The sequence below is a fragment of the Festucalex cinctus genome, chromosome 3, assembly GCF_051991245.1.
Source record: "Festucalex cinctus isolate MCC-2025b chromosome 3, RoL_Fcin_1.0, whole genome shotgun sequence".
Classification (NCBI taxonomy): Eukaryota; Metazoa; Chordata; class Actinopteri; order Syngnathiformes; family Syngnathidae; genus Festucalex; species Festucalex cinctus.
The window spans coordinates 12,983,889-13,004,622 of record NC_135413.1 but is presented as its reverse complement, the minus strand read 5'-3'; the positions used below and the strand labels follow the sequence as shown (position 1 = coordinate 13,004,622).

The window sequence follows — 20,734 nt, the reverse complement described above, 5'->3', positions numbered from 1 at the left end:
TTCCCAACATTTCCGATAGCATTCAAGACGAGGATGAAAAGCAGAAGTCCTGCTATCAAAGTGTTCTGACTGCATCTGTGATAATAGTTGAGACGAGGCCGCCGACAAGAACTGGGGAAGGGATTAGCGCACACGTTTACAGGTCAGCCTTTGGTGAGGGGATGAAAGCAGATTTGAGAAGACGAGGGCACACCCGGCTCCTCATTCAGTTGTGGGAGGGCAGTCAGTGTTGGGACATGAAAACCAAGACGAAGAGGTATGGATCATTCAGCGGCGCCGCTCTCATCTGTCATATGATCATATTCACTATCATCCTTTTGTCACATTATTTCAAACATTCCGTGCTTGCATTTTGTTGCTAACCTTTTTTAAGGTCATCAAAATGAGGTTACTAGAAGTTCCGCTGGTGTCCTATTGCCTCTGACAGTAGATCTGTATAATCACTTGTAGTCCAATTTCTCTCTGACCTTATTTTGGACCAAAGAATAAGCAGAATCTTACAATTTTGTGCGGTGTAAAATGTAAAATGGGTGGTTTTTTTTTGTTTTTGTTTTTTTCACTCTGGACCTCTACAGCACTGCTGGGATTATCCCCCAAGACGCCCTCCTACAAGAGAGAGCGGCCGGCAGCTTCTGTGAACAGAATTAGCCTTCTAATGTCCTAATCTGGTTCACATGGAATTTAACAGCTTCGAGGCGGCCATGTGGCCAACGAAGCTTCTACCTGCTTTTAAAACTCCCTTACGTATCTCATCTAATGTTTGCCGGGCTTCATCCGCATGAAGAATTTATTGTGTGGAATATTCAGTATATCTTTCTCGTCCGAGAGGTAAGCGTGATCACGTTTCATGTTTAAACGCAACAGGGGACAAGCAGCGTTGCGCCAGTGTGTTGCCTCTTCCTCTATTTATACACGCTTCCTGTTTCTGCCGGACAAGCCACAGGAACAGTAACAACCTCGGAAAAATAAATAACACTTGTCTGGTTGATTGATGGTAATGAAGCTTTTGTTACTTTACAGTTAGAAATGAAAACTATGAATTGAAAGTGAGGAAATGGTGCTTGTACAATTATTGTGGGTTGGGAGTGGGGGGCTCTCACATTGAAACAGCTGTTGTATGTGCAGGATGTAGAACAGCTGAGTGTGTATATTTGTATTTATTTTTGGCACAATGTTTTTTTTGTTTCCATCCCATTCAGGATTATAAAGCAAATGGTAATTATAATTTGTAAGACAGGTGTGTGTAGAACTAGGACAGCTTTTACCTCTGGGGAGTGAGCTGCTCCTGTCCTCCTCGTTACTGTACTCAACACACATAACATACACACACACACACACACCCACACACACACACACACACAAGACAGAAGTCTGGAAGTCAGCGCACGTTTTATTTTTAACTCTCATGCAAAGGCTCTCCACTTAGTTCTCCCGCTTTCTGATCGACAAGCCAGCTCAAACAGCTCCTGAACTAACCTTCTTTTCTGGTCTGTTTGTTTTTTGACTTCTCCTGGCCTTAATCAACTTGTTTCCTCTGGTCTTGCAGCAGCGCGGACAACAAGAGAGACAGCTCGCCGTTCAAACAGAGCAGCAAGTCGGCCAACTGCAGCCCGGCTCACTGGACCTCCCACAAGCTGCCGGAGGCTGCCAAGATTGAGGAGAATCACTCCCCGGTGGAACAGGTCTGCGTGTCGTCCCAACTGCAGGATGCTCACGTGCCTGAGGCTAACGGGGCGCTAGCCCAGATGGAGCAGGACAAGGAGGAGGAGAAAAAGGCGTGCAACGGTGAAAACGGAAGAATAGACACTACTGAGCTGGTGAATGGGGATATGGGACGCACAGACAGGGGGGACGAGGACTCGAGTTCACGCACGGACAGGACTGGTTCTGAAAGCTCCCATGAGAATGAAGAGAGTGGGACTAATACGGAACTGGAACATCCAAAAGAAGAGGCGAGGGCAGAGCAGAAGGTGCGTGCAAAACCGCTGTTTAGGTCGTCCATTTTTGCCTGATTAGAATGATGATGACGATGATGAATCGCAGTCGCCTACAAAAATAGCCCACAAGTATTAATGTGCAGTATTTGAGTCAATATAAGGTACCTTTGAGACAGTTCACCCCAAAAGTGTGAGATTTTCAATTGAACTTCATATTCATTGTACTAAGTATGTGTTGTGCTTTTCTAAGCGATACATATGGATCAAGCTCCCACACTTGTTTAATTAACTAAACTTCAAGAAGACAACATACAGTTATATTCCACTATCACATTGTGGACATGTTGAGCTTAATATCCAGCTTACAGACATAATTAAGGGCTGTCTGATGAATATTTTTAGACTTTAATTATTTATTTATTTATGTTTTTCCCCATTACTGTTTATTTGTACTTATTTGGTATGAACAATTCAGCAATACAAAAACAAAACAAAAACAAAAAAAAACAAAAAAAATGAAATCTACTTCTTAGGTAATGTGAAGGGGTACTACTTTGATATACTCTTAAATATCTCCATGTCAATTACACTTTAATTATACCGCATCTGCAAATTAATATTAACTATTATTTTAATAACAGATGAAAGGGATACTTGAGTCTGAGCCATTTTCATTAGTAAAAAGTTAATATTTTGTCCTGATTTAATTTTAGAACGTCATTATTTTTCATGTACATTGAACACTTTTAAAAACACATTTTACCACTTGCTGTCAACTGAAGATGACATCACCTGTACTGAGGAAATAGGCAACAAACAATCACAGTTCACCTGTTCTCTGGGTTTGGTCAGCAAACTGAGCCATGATTGGTCATTACCTGTTCCTCAGCACAGATGATGTCATCTTCAGTTGACAGCAAGTGGCAAAATTTGTTTTTAAAGGTATTCATTGTTCATGAAAATAATAAAGTTACCACATTAATTATACACAAAACATTATATTCTAGCTGTTGATAATGGCTCAATGACACAAGTATCCCTTTAAAATGTATTCCATAAATTGATTATGATTCAGGTATTCGTTTGGTCCATAACATTTCACAAAATGGGAGAAAATGTTTTCTCAAAGAAAAGGCAGGTGTTTGCAAACAATCAATACTAATTAACTAACTTACCTCGTTGACTGCCAACCTTTATTAGGCCAAGTTATAAGTTTAAATTAGAAAAATCTCATGGCACACAACCAAACAACAATGTCCCAAGAAGTGGATGCGCCTGTCAATTCAACGTTTGGGCATCCCAGGTAAAAAAAAAAATAATATAAAAAAAATCTATTGTGCATAAACAAGCCAAGGAAAGATGACATCATCAACCTCATCTACATTCTCACTAGTGTTGTTCTGATACCGATACTGCATTAAAACAGTGGTATCGGTATCGGTGAGTACTCACAAGTAACATGCCGATACCATTAATTCCAACACTAACGAATGATTTTGGATGCAGCATCTTGTGTCTTGCTCGTGCACGTCATTCACTGATATGTGACATGTTCACTGCATGCCGATCTAAGATATTCTATTGGCCCTTGAATGATCTGAACCAATAGCAGGACAACTTTTTTTAGGAAAAAACTTTGAGGGGAAAAAAAAAAAAACTTAAATATCGGTATGGTATTGGTATCGGCTGATACTGCAAAGCTGGGTATCGGTATCGGGGACCAAAAAACGGTATCTGAACAACACTAATTCTCACCATCGAAATCAGTGTTTGAATTTGCAAATGAATATACAGATCAAGCCTGATGCATTTTAGAAACATGTTGTGTGGACTGATAAGGACCAAATTTCCTTGGCTCGATTATGCACAACAAAACACTTTTTGCCTGGGCTGCCCAAACTTTCGATCCACACTGTATACTAGTTTCTGCCATCTAATAGAAGATCATTGATTTGTTCTGCATGCCTCTATAAGTTGCTGACATTGATAGATGAACAGAGATGCATTGTATGTTGTAAATAATTTGTAGGCCTATTAAGTGGAATTTGATCATTTCCCACAGCACACCTTATAAGCGCTCGTAAAAGCTCTCACGGAAAACTAACGTGCACACTGGTTGAGAAATCACTGAACTAATTTACTATTAATTTTGATGAAACACAAGTATAATCTGTATTGTTTCACAAAGGACTACAGAACATTCTTACTGGTCAGAGGCTGAAATTAAAGGATTTGGACAGATTTGGATTGAACGATGAAGCACTTTTTAAAATAGTTAATTAAATTAATCAATTAGTCTTTTTTTTTTTTTATTAAGGGTTTACGTCACCTCTACACAAGATATTATGACAATTCTTAATTACCGGTAAGTAAATATTTACACTGCAACAAGCCGGTGTATCAGTCTCCATTGAAGAAATAAAACTACTGATAAAGGTTTCAAAGACAACAGTTTCAGTGACACATTCAATAATCAATATGTTCAGTATGATTATGAAAATATCAAATATATGATCAAAATGACTTCTATACATAATACAGCATGTTGGCCTTTCATGTCGCAAAATGTGGCCACAATATTCCTGTAAATACACGTGTATATTTGTCTGAATTCTAGTCAAATAAACAAACAAAAACAACGTGCATGTCCGAACTTGATTAGGTGATGCTTCGTTGGGATTGTTTAACCCCCCCAAGTTATTGTTAGTTGTGTCCATAACTGTTTGACTGTTATTTTCATTCTTCCATATTTTCATTTCCTGTTGAGAGATCCCAGCCTGGCTGTGCCCACTGTCACTTTTGTGTCAATAACACGCTCGAGTGCTACATGCTACTATGTTAGCATAAACTGTATGTGAATTCCAATATCAGAGACTCATGATGGATAATAGTACAATACAGTAAATACAAGATGCTTCTTTTCTCAATCAAATTCCTGATGATCTGCTTTTTGTCTTTGTAATTTTTTGAGTGCAGAGAGAATTGTGCATGCAAATTAACAAAAGACAACTCATTCATTCTTTTGAGGCACCTGTGGACAAAATTGCTGGTAGACTTCTGTTGATAAGGGGAAACAAATGCTCGCTGAAATAACTTGAAAATGACAAAAGTGATAAGTAAACATGAACTGAAACTTTTTGCGCCTGTAAACAGTTAATGTGCTTGGAGTTCACTTCGTTGTTCTCTCAAATTGTCAGCCATTTTCCTCTTTGCGGCCACATCCAGGGAAGGTTGACTGCAGTCCCGTGGACCTTAAACCTTTTAATATGTGCAACCATAGTCACAGGAACATCAGGAGATGGAGATGATCTCATAGTCTTTTACGTACTTGAATATGCTTATCTATTGTTTTTCTTTCTAATCTCCTTCACTGTCTTTAATCCGTGTTTACTGTGGTGCCCACCATCTCACCAAATGTCAGATTACAAGTTTAAAGATACTTGTAATGCTAATCACAGCACATACCTTAGTTAAGTGCTTCATGCCCCTCCTAGGAAGAAGAAAACATCTCGTTGTTTCATTATTATTTATTTTATTTTTTTTAATGATTATGCTGAACCACAATTCAATAGCAATGCTGGATTTTCATTAATCAATCCTAGTCCATTTTTATTTATTATCGTGTGTCAGTTTCAAGTTGTTTCCGTGATCATGGGATTTTCTTTCATTACTATAAGGCTGCCAACAATTTTCTTTTGCGAATGATTCAAGAATACTTGTTCACATGAGAATCAAATGCGAAAGACGCAAGGAATGAATGTCCAATCAAATTGCTCGAAAGTAATCCCTGTGCTGCGCACAGAGAGTAGATGACATTTTTGTAGCTTGCAATTGATAAGATGTGCTACATTGACATTGTTGTTAATCTTAATGAACTGCTTTTTAGCATTTTGTGTATGTATGTATCTTTCACAATTGAAAGTGTTATTGAGCTCATTGACCCAACCTAATTTAAGAGCTCCAGATTGATTGATTATAAAATCTTTCTGCATGTGAGCTGTGTGACCATATTGTCTCATTAACGACCATGATGTCACCTGTACCTGGAGTTGCTTTCTAACGTGTACCTACCGTTTTCAGGAGACAAATGAGCAGAAACTCTTTAAGATTGCCAGTGAGCTCTTGCATACAGAGCAGGCCTACGTTGCTAGACTCAACTTGCTGGATCAGGTGAGATGGGGTTCACGTCACGTCTGTTTTCGTCATATCACACGTTACACAACAGCATTCGGTGCTCTCCCGGCAGAAATGTTATTTAATGTGGTTTGCCGTTGTAGGAATTTTGTGCCAAGCTCATGGAGGAGGCAAATAAAGGAACATTCCCTGTGGATGTGGTGAAAAATATCTTCTCCAACATCTCCTCCATCAACACTTTTCATAGTCAGTTTTTGCTTCCTGACTTAGAGAAACGGATGGGAGAATGGTGAGTATGGTGACTTCAAAGTGATGAGGATTTTAGTATTATTCGTCTTTTGCAAACATGATCATAAATGCAAAAGCCAACCGATCTTTGGGCTCATCCAATCCTGCAGGTTTTGAATCTCACTCGTGCTCTGCCTCCCTGCAGGGAGTCCACACCTCGCATCGGAGACATACTCCAGAAGCTCACACCCTTCCTCAAAATGTACGCCGAGTACGTGAAGAACTTCGACAAGGCCATGGAGCTGCTGAAACAGTGGAGCGACCGATCTCCACAGTTCAAATCCATCATTCAGGAGATACAGGTCCATTAAAAGTTGTTTTTACTTTACAGAAAAGCACATTTAACTGAAACGCTCGGTGAGGTTGGAACTGAGTTTTTTCTTTGTGTGTGCAGAGTCAAGAGGCTTGTGGTTGTCTTACACTTCAGCATCACATGTTGGAACCTGTACAGAGAGTACCTCGATACGAGATGCTCCTCAAGGACTACCTGAAGAAACTTCCTCAAGACGACCCTGACAGACGAGATGCAGAAAGTAAGATGACAACAAAACAACTCTTAGCATTTTGCGCCTCATAAAAATACGGTGAATCGCAAAACTGAGAATCAACCGCAGTGATGGTCCCAAAAAGCTTCACTGGGCTACTGCGGGTAGTCGGATGTCAAGGGAAGCTCTGTGCTGCCTACGCCGCAGCAGTTAGCAAGAAACGAGCTCCGGCTGGCTACTAGTGCACCTAAACGCTGCAGAGTCGCTCCTAGTCAGTAATCATCGCCTCCAAGCTGGCAAATAAACTACACTTTTGACAAGAACAGTTTTCATAGGATGATGAGGAAAGATGGAGAAGCCATGCTAATTGCTAAGCTAACTTAAGATTGGCACGGCTAGCACATTCGGGGTTCAGTGCTTCTTGCTGAAACTATATTAAAGAGGAGAATATCCAACTTTGAACAGCAAAATAGCAGGCAAATAAATTACGGTAAGTGTCTGTAGAGAACATCATATTCACTAAACAGAACTGGAAATGAATTGAATTGAATGTTAACTGGGATGAATGGTTAATAAGTAACTGTTATAGCTAATTGTAATACAAAATATTTATATCTAATGTTTAGTTTGTTTTCACAATAGAGTATTGAGTTTTTACTTTAACGTTTGATGTCTGCACAACAAATTTTGTCAAATTTACATCTTTTTTGGGGGGGGATGGGGTGATGGGATGGATCTCGACATCGTTCATTCATTCAATTATCTTAAAATACAAATTATGGTGCAATCATTTAAAAAAATATATTTTTAGAGTTTGACGTGGGTATACAGTATGCATCTGTCACGTGAAAATGATTCATGGACTCTGTTACTACGGTAACTGACCAAGAGCTTAAATTACCTCACTTTATGACACAGGTTAGAGTTACCTCTTTTTCTCTGGTTTCAGGTACCTTCCTTTCTGAAACGGAAAATGCAGTTTCCCACATTTCAGAGTTTATTGACTCCGGGGTCTCACGAAACCTGTTTTGTGAAACGGACCGCTGGTCTCTGGGATTAGCCTGCAAAAAAATGGCTCTACAAAATTAGAAAGTTGCTGCTCAAATAATGTAATTGATTTGCAAAACTGCTCCGCGTATAAGTAATAAAATATTTTAAGCGATTTTATGCTAATGACATTAACGAATGAGTGACATAATGAGTGAAATAAACTATCAAATGAGTAAATTGTTGCTGCTTACGATGACTGCACTGTAGAATGGCTAATTAATACATGATGAGTTAAAAGCCAGCCGATTTGCAAAGGAAGGAAGGTGCGACTCAAACACGTATGCAGTTTTCAAGTCCTGGCCGGATTCTATTTTTACGCTGCTATAGCCACACACATTGCTAAGCAACTTAATATAAAAATACACAACAATAACAAAATGACAAATGGTTGCGAACACCCTCGTCACGTTGTTGTTTTTGGTGCAGCACAGAATGCTCTGTCCGAGGCCTCTCAGGCTAAAACCATAAACCTTCTCCAGTGTTTGTGATTTCATATTAAAGTTTCCCTTTGACTCTCCCAGAATCCTTAGAAATCATCGCCACAGCAGCGACTCACTCCAACAGCGCCATTCGGAAATCTGTAAGTCCGCCTGATAAAATCATCCTTCTCACATTCCCCCAAAACACTCATAACATATCTTATTCAGGAAAATCTGAAGAAATTGATGGAAATTTACGAGATGCTCGGAGAGGAGGAGGACATCGTTCATGCCTCCAATGAGTTCATCAAAGAAGGTCACATCCTCAAGCTGGCAGCCAGAAACACCTCGGCCATGGAGCGATACCTCTTCCTGGTGAGACCAACACGACAGCCAAATGTGCTCAAGGGACTAGAGACGGGATAGAGTGGATTAAGGAATTTGGGGAGGGGGTGTGGCTGTTATGTAAATTAATGCCTCACAGGAACATTTCTTACAAATATTGCAAACATTTTCCTATTTGTTTGATTTCAGCCAAGTATTTATATGCAAACCATAAAAAGTACATTTTTTGTAATATCCCATCCCAGTGGGTGGCCATGTTGCCACTTGCTTTCAACTGAAAATGACATCACAATTGCCCTGGCTCAGGTTAACGACCAATTACAAAACAGGTGAGCAATCACGGCTCAGCTTCAGAAAAGAGGTGAGCCGTAATTGGTTGTTACCTGGGCCCTGAGCAACCTTGACGTCATTTTAAGTCGCCCGCAAGTGACAAAATGGCTGCCCGCTGAAATGGAAAGAAAACAGACGAATTTTGTTGCTTAACTCATTTGCTTCCAAAAACGTATAAATACGTTCTATTTTAAATGTTTTAAGTGTGCCAAATCAGATTTTTACGTCATGTTTTTTTATGCTAGAGCATACAGAAGGCTTTGATGCAGCCTCTCAACTGCAAAGAGCAGTTGAAGAAATTGTAGTTATTACACAAACGGCCAGCAGGTGGCAGCGGAGTATAAGAGATTAACCAGGGACATGATGAAAAAACTCTATAACACAGAATTCTAAATAGATTTGTGAATAATGATGAAACTTACCTATATTCTAAGGGTAATTGTTGCAAAATGGGAAATATACTTTTTTTTTTTTTTTTTCCTGATGAAAGAAGAGAATTCTGTCTTTCTTTTGGTAGGTTCCATGTTTTTATAGCAATAGAACACAATATTCTGTGGGCCTTGGAAAATCCAGTAAAACAGCTGGAAGCAAAGTGAAAATGGCTGGAAGTGAATGAGTTAATTGATATTCCACAAACACCAAATTAACCAGAATAGCATAGAACAATTTTGTGGTTGACGTCCTTTTTATGGTTCCTGCAGTGTTTAAATCTGACAAGTTTTCCCTGTCTTTGTACTTCTGTAATAATTTTAAAATGTTTTTTTTTTCCCATGTCAGTTCAACAACATGCTGTTGTATTGCGTGCCCAAATTCAGCTTGGGAGGACCCAAGTACACGGTTCGGACGCGGATCGGCATTGATGGGATGAAAGTTCTGGAAACCACCAATGAGGACTACCCTCACACCTTCCAGGTTTCAGGGAAGGAGAGGACTTTAGAGTTACAAGCTAGGTACAGTTACACTGAAGTATTGCATTGTAGTAAAAATCATAGTCATTGCATCTAACGTCATCCTCCAACTTCCGGAACTAAAATATCTTTTACTGGAGCAGCAGAGGAATTGTAGCTTTATTGCACAAAAATAAATAAATATTGCAGCCATCCCCACAATGATGTAATTGTATGTCATTTGTACTCCAAACACTATCATTTCACGTAAAAATGGAAAGTGAGCCTAAATGAGAAAAGTCATTGTTCATATTTAGACCCTATAAATGCCTAAAAAAAATAATAAAATCCTTCATGACCGCGGCTAACTACTATGATGGTCGGAAGGAAGTTCACAATTTTGAAGTACTTTATTTTAACTTTCAGCTCCGAGCAGGACAAGGCGGGCTGGATCAAGGTACGTGCGGTGACATCATCACTATAAAAATCTGATCAGATCAAGTCACTGATGCAAGTCGTATTTTGTGTCCTTCAGGCATTCCGAGAGACCATTGAGGTCTTCCAGCAAAAAAACGAGTCGTTCAAGAACGCATCCAAGGATGTGGAAGAGGTGTCGGTTAGTATCACGTTAGTACCGCATGCTCAATGTTGTGTATGAGTTTAAAAAAAAAAATGTATCTTTTATTTTTGTGCTGTAGAATGCTGAGCTGGGGAAGCGTGCTCCTCGCTGGATACGAGACAATGAAGTGACAATGTGCATGAAATGTAAAGAACCTTTTAACGCCCTAACACGACGGAGACATCACTGCAGAGCTTGTGGCTACGTGAGTGTTTGATGTTTTAAAGCTGTTTTCAATTTCCTACACACTTGTGATTTATTGCGTCCTTTTCCTAGAATCACGAGAGTGGGCGTGGCTGCTGATTCTTTTTAATGGACGTCATTGTTCTCCCCATTTTAAGATGGTGGTTACATGCCCCCCTTTTCCCCAGGTGGTGTGCTGGAAATGCTCCGACAACAAAGTGGCGCTGGAGTACGACGGCAACAAAGTGAACAAAGTGTGCAGGGACTGTTTCTCCATCCTGACGGGAGAAACCATTACGGAGGGCAAGAGGAAAGGCATCCTGGAGGTGAGCACGCATCTCCAGTCGTGGAAGCGCAGCCCGTGTTTTATTTGTGGCCTTCTCTGCTTCCGTTTAGATCGAGGCGGCTCAGTTCACCGGCAGCAGCATCATGTGTGGCTTCCTACAGTACTGTGAGAAGAACAAACCTTGGCAGAAGGTGTGGTGTGTCATCCCAGAGAAGGAGTGTCTGGTGCTCTACCTGTATGGAGCTCCTCAGGTAAAAGCAACAGGAAACATGGAAAAAGAACACAGACTACCTTTACATGCAGCCAACATTCAGGTTCAAGGGATACTTGACTCAATGAGCCATTTTCTGTTATGTTCTGATGTTGGATCTCAAAATAAGAGTTTAACACTTTATTCGCATAACATCAAGAGGCATGGAACTAACTTGACTAGACCAGAAACAACGACAAGGCATCGAGGAAAAGAGGAGCAGGTGGCCAGCTGGACAGAGGAATAATCCGACAAAACACACACTTCTCAGTTAGGCTTATATAGACAGTGAATCGATCAGATTGGCTGTGGCTAGACATGTGGGTAACAGGACTGACATGAAATTATCTGATTGGCTGTTGACCAGATAAAGAGATTAAAGATCCTTGACATCACATAGCTTAAGACCAGTTGAAGCTAGATCACATCAGTTCAAAACAGACACTTGACCTCACGGTCATGACCCAAACATAACCCTTGCATGACCCAAACTTAATCCTGGCATGACCCAGTCATGACATTTTCAGCAGTAAATAGTTAACATTTTGCCCAGAATTAATTTGATAACTTATTTATTTTTCATGTACAACGAATACCTTTAAAAACGTATTTTCCACTTGCTGTCGACTGAGGATGACATCAACCATGTTGAAGAAGTAGGTAACAACCAATCATGGTTCAGTTTGCTGACCAAACCCAGAAAACAGGTGAGCCATGATTGGTCGTGACCTTCTTCCTCAGCACAGGTGATGCCATCTTCAGTCGACAGCAAGTGGAAAAATCAGTATTTTAAGGTATTGACTCTTTTACTACCACGTTATCCAAAAAACAACCCCCACAATGCCAGCCGATTTTGAGCATTTTAACTCATTTTTCAAGGAAAATAGAATATTGTGTTCTTTTACTACATATACAAGGTGCATACCACCTGAAAGATTGTTTCAGTCTTTCATTAGAAAAAAAGTATGTTTCTACCTTATTCCCTTCTTTAGTAATCACCATTTAAGAATATGCCATTTGAGTGACATTGAGCGAAAATTGAGAAGAAAAGGAGAAAACAAGCTTCTTGTGAAAAGATACATTTTCTCCACCACAGTGACTTTGACACTAATATTTTTTGTTTAGTGACATTCTGTGAATTAAGTTTAATGTAGCAAAGGCATTGAAAATGTTCTATTACATCAGATTCCTTCATGTTTCATTGTAATTTCATTCACCGGCAGCACATTGAAAAGAGATACAATGCTGCCATCTGCTGGCCATAGTGGGTGTCAGCAAGTGGAAAAAAATTGTTTTTAACCCTTTAACACCTTGTCAGAGGTCTGGTCAACAAAGACTATTTGGCTATATTATCTAAACAGACAACTTTTTCACCAGTCTTTGCTGTTCAGCATTTGAGCCAGCATTGATTGTACAAGAAAAATAAAAAAAGTTAAAAAATAATAATAATTCTGGACAAAATATTAACTTTTTATTGCTGAAAAAGTACCCCTTTAACTCATTCACAACCAGACATTTTCAGTGAAGCAACCCCTTTTTTTACTGGATTTTCACTGATTTTGCAAGTCCCACAGAATATTGTTTGATTGCTATAAAAACATGGAACGTACCAAAAGAAAGATTAGTCTTTTTCTTTCATTAGGGAAAAAAAATTATTGTATCGGTTTCCATTTTGCAGCAATTAGCATTCGAATACAGTTAATATTCATTCACATTCATAAAAAGAGCTTTTATTGCAACATGATCCTGGCTGATCTCTTATACTCTGCTGCCACCTGTTGGTCGCTTTTTTGTAATAACTACCATTGCTTTAAGCCACCTCCTCATATCAGAAGCTGTATCAATGCCTTTTGTATGCTCTTGCATTAAAACAAAAACAAAAACAACAACAAAAAAACCTATACATTTGTTTTTGGGAACGAAGGACAAAGTATTAAAGAACGTATTTACACGTTTTTGGGTTTGAATGAGTCAAAAGGTCAAAATTCCAGTTTGTGAATCATTTGGGATAACCCGTTTAGCATTCTTGATCGGACAGACTTCCTCCAGACTTAAATGATTGTTGGCAAACCTAATTGAAACTGCAACGCACACAAGTCATTCCAAATCGATGCCATTTCCACGTTGAACTTCCTAATGTTCAATAAAATGCTTTATATTTGTGTCGCTCACTACGCTAAATAAAGTACTGTTTACTCCAGTCCTCGCCCCAAAAGTTCTATGCTGCGTCGTAATGCTTGTTTGTTTGTTGAGTATATACGGTACATGTGTGTATTGTTACACATTGTGGCATTTTCACCGTACAGACATAAAATGAGAAAACTGTGCTGAGAAATCAATGTCTTTAAGAAGTGAGACTCGTTTAGCGATTCATGGCAAGTCGTTCGTGTGCTGCAAAGACCAAGGCTGTGTCCGAATATGCGCACTACTCTCCCCATATACTGTAGTGCACTAGTATGGTCACGCCATTTTGCAGGGGTGTCAGAATGTCCAAAAGAAAAAAAAAATGTAATGCACTCAAATTGACCCACAATTCACTTTACGTATGTGTTAACCTGTGTGACGCGTCGGCAGGACGTGAAGGCCCAGAGCACCATCCCCCTGCTCGGCTACACGGTGGACGACAGCAGCCGCCCCGCCGAGCCCCAGGCCAGCTTCCGCCTGTCCCAGTCCAAGTCCGTCCACAGCTTCGCCGCGGAGAGCGAGGAGCTCAAGCAGCGCTGGCTCAAAGTGATCCGCGTGGCCGTGACGGGAGAGGTGCCCGAGTGCCCTCACGCCAACGACGGCAGCATGGCGGACGGCGCCGCGCAGGAAGCGGCCTCGGACAGCTCGTAAGGACGCCCGGAGTTTGACTGCAATTTGCGTCTCTTTGCTCATGGGCCAAAGAAAAAGGACAACGTGAGTGCTGGATAAACTGCCTTTTCCTCCCTACACTTTTGATCTTGGATGACTTCCAGAGCTGCGCTGGATTACTAAAAGAACACTCGGACTCAGACGCTGTCTGTGTGGGCGCTCCATTGAGCCTGTGGACTTGTACTGCACCATCTCCTCACTCTTTCCTGTACAGTATAAATTTCTATCTCTAAAGGAACATTTTTTTTCTTTCGCTCCTCATCTTTTTTTTTATTTTATTTTTTTTATTATAACATAGGAAATAGACAACACGTGATAGAAATGATCAGTATTCGCCCTCGTTTTTATTTCTTTTTATTAACTGTGAACAAGATGATGGTGTCCCTCATACCGCATTGACTCATTAGGGTAGAGCCATGAAATAATAAATAGGTTGTTATGCTAGACAGCATCCTGCAGGGCTGCTATGCAATCCTCTCTTACTCTGATTATGTTCAGATGGTGTAGACTGCATACTGTATTTTTAAAACAGTCAATTGAGGGAACTCACTCAAGGACTTAATTGCTCATTTTAGCACCCCAGACCTGCTATTTATTAAGATTTTAAATATAAAATAAACTGCTATAAGTACATTATTTATTGTCAATAATAAAGATGTTGAAAATGCAGTATCCCTCTGATTGACTGGTGACCAATGCAAGGTTTACCGTGTGATAGGCTCCAGCGACCCGAATGAAGACACAGAAATATTTCTTCACGTTCAACTTTATGAACCTTTCTAAAGCCACAGACCTCCCACCATGTCAAATAAATACAGTACACCTTGGGTATGATATGTTAGCAAAATAGAACTATTGCCGTATTTATTTCCTTTTTGTTTGTTAATCAAAATAGGAGTTTCGTTTATCGGTGCAGTGCAACGTGCGCTAACAGCCTCAGCCGCAGGTCACGTGCAAGACTGAATGGTTCAACTAATGACTGTAGTCTTCTCTATTAAGACACCAATGCACAATCAGATGTTAAAAAGCTGGTGCGAGATTTGTAAATGTGATTTTTTTTTTTGTTAAATTAATGCTGTAATTGTATTATTTAAAGTAATTTATAGATGATGAGCATGAGCTATCAGAAAGCACAAATCTGTCTCCAGAAGGAAAAAAAAAAAAAACAACTTTTTGTCAGGTGTCCTGCAGTGAGACGTTCAGTAGTTTGGATGGACTGAAACAGAGGGAATGGATGTACCTATGCGTTGTTTTTGTTAAAACCCCTTCTAAGTATCCAAATGAGATAAGAGCACAAAGATTCCCCATGTGCAGGTTCTGAATGTACAGCCAACACTTGTTTGTATGTGTGCATTTCCTCACCTCCAAATGTTTGAGAAGTGTACAAGTGCATTAAATATTTGTGGATCAAGCTTGTTTGTTGTGTGTGATTTTTAACATCTAATAAATACTAAAAAGTGTGTTGTCAAACAAGATGAAAAACAAATATTACAACATTAAAAGTATGTCAGAATTTCAAATTTATCACATGAACCAAAATACATTACTTTCAAATGAGAAGCAGCCGTTTAATGACCTTCCATATATCCAAGAGTCAATATTAAATAATTGTGAAAAGCACAAAACTACCTGGACAAGATCCTAAACCAACCCCAACCAGTCTCGCCAAAATATGCCTGATTTCTTGTAAGATATTTTTCCTCTTCACAGCATTAGGCATTTATAATTTAAAAAAAAATGCAAAGAAAACAATGCTGCAACTTCATTGTATAAAAAATAATTTCCAAATCGCTCAAATTTAAAAACATTTTCTCGAAATATTTGCGCTTCACATTAAAGTTTCTCAAAGAGATTGTAAAATGACATTTTTGCCCTGTGAAATAGCATTTCCTTGTCAATACATTCTATTACTAAAATAATTCTCCAAAATATTACTTATCCACAAAAATGGACTATTCTAGTAAAAAAGTATGTTATTTACCAAATATTTCTCAAACAATTTCTCAAAATATGACAATATAAGTCATTTTTTCCCCTCTTCAAAATGTTCTCTACATTTTCTGTACATTGTATTCCTTGGAAAAATGTGCCCTTTTTTTTTTTTTCCTCATTACATTGTTTTTGCTTATTCAGTAACTGTTCTTTCCATTTCAGCCATAATGGCAGCTTAAAATCAAAAGATGTTGAAAAGCAATAACATGGCACAACTAATTAAACAGTATAGAAAATTTATTTGCACAAAAAAAAAGACAAATTAACAAACATTTGTGAAAAGCGTTCATTTCCTGTCCAAGAATGAATAGTCTTTGCGGTGTCAGTCAACATAGGCAGTTGTGTGCTATTTGAAAGGGTTTTAACTGAAACATATTGACAGAAAACAATGAAAATGTTTCCGCCGCAGCCATCATGTTACGCTTACTGTAATTTTTGCCCTAAAATTGTCCAGTATTGAGAGCCCTCAGCTTTTCGTCTGTCTCAGGAGGCCTCGGATCCTTCGTACGAGCGCCTGGATGAAGGTGTGGCGTGAACGCCCTTGGCTGTACAAGCTTTCCACCTCCACAAGTTTCTTCTGGAGAGCCTCTCCAAAACCAGCTGCCATGTCACTCTTCAACTGAAAAGACAGGATAAATTGGGGGGGGGGGGGGGGGGGGGGGGATAAATGCAGGAGCAGTATTACATCATGCTTCAGTTCCGTTTCTTACCTGCTCTAAATCTTGCTTCGTGACACGCGAGATGGCTCCACGTCCGGTGCTTGTCTGCAGGCTGCCAAATGAGTCTGGAGGGGGGAAAAAAACAAAAACTATATTATTATATTTTTTTGGAACGGGGAGAGAAAAAAAAAAAAAAAAAAAAGTATTTTTGGGGGGTGGAAAACACATCTCAGAAGTTTAGCAACTGCTTCCTCAAGCCAAACACATGAGATTAGCAACTAGTGGACATCACGCCCTTAACTCATTCACTCCCAGCCATTTTCAATGAAGCATCTCCCTTCGCTCCCGGACCTTTTACTGAATTTGCCTGATTTTGCAAGGCCCACAGAATATTGTGTTCTATTGCTATAAAAACATACAACCTGCCAAAAGAAAGATTAGTCTCTTCTTTCATTGGGAAAAAAAAAAGTATATTTGTGTCTTTCCGTTTTGCAGCAATTAGCATTAGAATATAGCTAAGTTTCATCAATATTCACATTCCCGGTGAAAACGCTGCCAAAAAAAAAAAAAAAAAAAAAGAGCTTGTCCTGGCTGATCTCATACTCTGCTGCCACCTGCTGGCCGTTTTTGTAACTACCATTACTTTAAGCCACCTCTTCATATCAGAAGCTGCATCAAAGCCTTCTGTATTACTCTTTCATTTAAAATAAATAATAATAATAAAACAACAAAAAAATGTGTAAATCTGTGTTTTGGGAGTTAAGGACAAAGTATTTTAAACCGTGTTTACGTGTTTACACTTGGGTTTAAATGAGTTAACGTCATTGTGGAGTATTCAAGTCGACAAATTGACTCGAGCAGTCTGTACAATGCGTACCATCCGCAAGGCGAGACCGAAATAAAGTGGCTCCGGACAGCGGTGGGTCCTTCGGCTCGGTGGGGGTGCAGTGCAGCAGGTAATACTCCAGGTGGCGCCACAACACAAATAGACACGTCTCGATAATGTCTGAGAAGCAGGGTTAAGGTTTGTCCACACAGTACAGCCTTTAAAGCATGAGGTACAGGTAAGGAGGTTCTCATGAATAACAGCAAGGATACATGAGCAGAGAGCAAGCAGCTTAGCTCTGTTGTTGACGAGTTGCACCAATCTTTTTCTGGCCAGCAGACGTCTTTGGACTGACGAGATTGTCTCCACCCCTCCCGGACCGGACACCAGGCCTTGGCACAACTACAAACCAAACCTCTGCTTAGACGACTCACATTGTAGTACGACGTCAGTTAGCATCGCGACCGTCATTACATTCTTGAGCTCCTCGGGGGGCAGCTGATCCAGACTCTGCAGCTTTCCCAGACTCTGCCTGTGACTCTCGTGAAAGCGGAAGAAGTCGGCGGCGCTGTTCTTCAACAGGAAGAGCACCAGGCCCAGGCTAGGGGCCTGCGAGTACGCCATGTTGGACGTCAGATCTACGCACAAGTTTCACCGTCAACATTTTAAACACCGTCATTTCTCAAGGATAACACATTCGTGAATCGTATATGCACCCTAAAAGCAGCCATAACTGAATTGTGTTCAAACGCTGAGTGTTCATCAGTCTAGCACCGTCTACTGGTGGAAAGTTGACACCGCAGTCAAGCTTAGTCTAGGGGACTGTAGTTAGACAATATTTTGGTATTCTGACATCCTGCTGAAAATATATCTAATAATCAAATACTTTAGTCTGTTACAATATTTAGTATTTTTTCTTTTAGTGTTTTTTTAACGACAATTGCCAGAATAATTATAATTCTGAATAAATAAGAGGAAATAGTACATTTCACTTAAAAATGTACGACCAACTGCTTTTCGTTTTTAGTAGGGATGCATGATAACTTGCCCGATTGGCCCAATCTTGTGAAAATTGACGTAATTTGTATTGTGCAAAATTAGACCTATATTGAAAGCGGGCTCAAATACATTAATGTTGGTCTGGTTACTGTCATTTAACACCGCTTGGTAGCTGAGAAAAATTACAAGGTTGTATACACACAACCGGTTTGCTTCGGGCAGCCGCTGATGAGTGATGACTTATTGTATTTTCTGTACCGTATTTTACCTTCGTTGCTAGCTACTCTCATCGTGTGGAAGAGCAGGAAGCTATCAGTTAAAAAAAAAAAAAAAAAAAAAAAAAAAAAAGTTATTGTGCATCCCTAATTTAAGGTAATGTTTTTTTTGCCCCCTAAAACACAGAAAAATGCAGATCTTGCCGTACTACGCATGCACTGATGCACTCATACTTCGTCTAAGGAATTAAATTACAATGCGAGTACTGTAATTCTAATTATTCTAATTACACGTGCACAAGGTATATTACAAATTCATGTATGAGCATTTCTGCTGTCTAGTAATTTAAGACGCTAAATCCAGTTTTGTCAAAAGGACACTGTAGCAACAGATATGACATGATAATTATTAAATGGTGGTGCTTGCAATGCTCTGTGATTCATGATGAGCAGCGGAAAGTTAGTAAGTGAAAATTTAGCGGTAGTTCTTGAAACGATGTAAGGCTGTGAGCATTAAAAAAAAATGAAAACATTATTATACTGTAAGCTTTATATATACACAATTCAGGAAAATTAGATATTAACTATCATATTGAAATTAAAGTGAATCATTTGCTTCATTTCTAGGTACCGGTAAATGGTTCTACAATGACCAAATTTGCATTTATCCCTTAAACGTCGGATGCAGTATTATTATTATTATTATCATCATCATCATCATCATCATCATCAGTTATTATTATGATGTAGAAATTTATCTCAATTATCTTTCCCATTAAAATGAATGGTAAAAGGATGGAAATGAATTGGTCTGAGACAACTGTATTGTGTACATAATGACTTGAAGCGGACAGGCAGCATGTTCACATTGATTGATTCCAAGTGAGGGTCTGACCTGGGCGTCCTCCGGCCCTGCCAGCCGGCTCCCTGCCAAACGGGCTGAAGAGGCAGATCGTGAACTTCGCCTGAGTCGAGCTCTGCAGCAGCAAGATTTGGCAGTACTCCATGATGTTAGCGCAAACCTGAGGTCAGAGTGCATCACAGGTCAATGACCTCATGACAGTGATGCAGACAACTACGGATGCAAACAGCAAAAACGCTGCTGTCATTGATTTTACCTGTTCAAAAGGAGGTGTATGGTATTACATATGGAAAATGTCCGTTTTAAAAAGGTAGAACTAAAAGTCTTTTCCACTTAACCATACCTACTTATGCTCTGCCTGCCTATGTTTTGGGTGGTCGACTTTTGTTGTAGTTGTAACCAACCCTACTAAACAAAGTACACAACGCACATAAATGACAGCAAACTAAATGTAAGGTGTGGAGTTTAAAATGTTAATGTTTACATATTTTTTCTACATCAAGCATGCTCCACCAAAGACCAGAAGACTACAAAGAGCCCTGACTTTTTAACTGCGAGTGCATCATCTTGTATTGAGGCAAACACTCCAGTTTCTTCGGAGGCTGGAGTAGCGCCTTACACGAGCTTGACACATGCTGCAGTTATGCTTTAGACCACAGCTGGCAGTCTCAAGGAAAAACGCGATAGGTTCCACAATGTGCCTTTAAGAATGTTGAAGCAGACCGCTAGCGCTGATTATAAAATACAGTATGAACATGTTACAATCAACTTAGGGATTATGCAAGAGTGACACTTCCTACCTGTTGCATGGCCACTTCCATCTCTTCTCTCCTTTCTGATGACTCTCGAGCGGCAGCAGTCATCTCTGTTTGCTTCAGTAAACTCTCACGCTCGCTACCTGCCAGGCGACCAAGCAGCAGCAGGCATAACCGCTTAAAACAAAACAAAAAAAACAAGTTTTTGACAAAACTAAAAAACAAAGACATAGAAGCAATGTGAAAAAACTCGACACGATGATCAAGCTAACCTGGAATCTGTTGATGTGACCTTGAAACGCCATTAGAGCAGCACCGTTGACCTCGCCACCCGTCTCGAGCGTCCCTGAGAAACAAACG

General features: G+C 39.8%; 2 protein-coding genes across 2 annotated transcripts in view; one reads left to right on the top strand and one right to left on the bottom strand.

The window, feature by feature from the left end:
- fgd4a (FYVE, RhoGEF and PH domain containing 4a) overlaps window positions 1-15,477 on the top strand; it is a 68,965-nt gene extending 53,488 nt beyond the window's left edge. The window contains exons 6-19 of the mRNA XM_077515919.1: window positions 1,547-1,970; window positions 6,018-6,107; window positions 6,215-6,360; window positions 6,505-6,661; window positions 6,754-6,892; window positions 8,416-8,474; window positions 8,542-8,688; window positions 9,766-9,938; window positions 10,302-10,332; window positions 10,411-10,491; window positions 10,574-10,699; window positions 10,866-11,003; window positions 11,074-11,214; window positions 13,788-15,477. Coding sequence (XP_077372045.1) covers window positions 1,547-1,970; window positions 6,018-6,107; window positions 6,215-6,360; window positions 6,505-6,661; window positions 6,754-6,892; window positions 8,416-8,474; window positions 8,542-8,688; window positions 9,766-9,938; window positions 10,302-10,332; window positions 10,411-10,491; window positions 10,574-10,699; window positions 10,866-11,003; window positions 11,074-11,214; window positions 13,788-14,048 — 2,113 coding nt within the window. The 3' untranslated portion in view covers window positions 14,049-15,477. The remainder of the gene's footprint in view (window positions 1-1,546; window positions 1,971-6,017; window positions 6,108-6,214; window positions 6,361-6,504; window positions 6,662-6,753; window positions 6,893-8,415; window positions 8,475-8,541; window positions 8,689-9,765; window positions 9,939-10,301; window positions 10,333-10,410; window positions 10,492-10,573; window positions 10,700-10,865; window positions 11,004-11,073; window positions 11,215-13,787) is intronic.
- An 800-nt stretch (window positions 15,478-16,277) lies between these two features.
- The window catches only part of nup205 (nucleoporin 205), a 28,117-nt gene continuing 23,660 nt past the window's right edge, over window positions 16,278-20,734 (bottom strand). The window contains exons 35-42 of the mRNA XM_077515918.1: window positions 20,647-20,720; window positions 20,420-20,551; window positions 19,653-19,779; window positions 18,018-18,181; window positions 17,816-17,945; window positions 17,595-17,723; window positions 16,769-16,842; window positions 16,278-16,677 (exon numbers count right to left, since the gene is read on the bottom strand). Coding sequence (XP_077372044.1) covers window positions 16,525-16,677; window positions 16,769-16,842; window positions 17,595-17,723; window positions 17,816-17,945; window positions 18,018-18,181; window positions 19,653-19,779; window positions 20,420-20,551; window positions 20,647-20,720 — 983 coding nt within the window. The 3' untranslated portion in view covers window positions 16,278-16,524. The remainder of the gene's footprint in view (window positions 16,678-16,768; window positions 16,843-17,594; window positions 17,724-17,815; window positions 17,946-18,017; window positions 18,182-19,652; window positions 19,780-20,419; window positions 20,552-20,646; window positions 20,721-20,734) is intronic.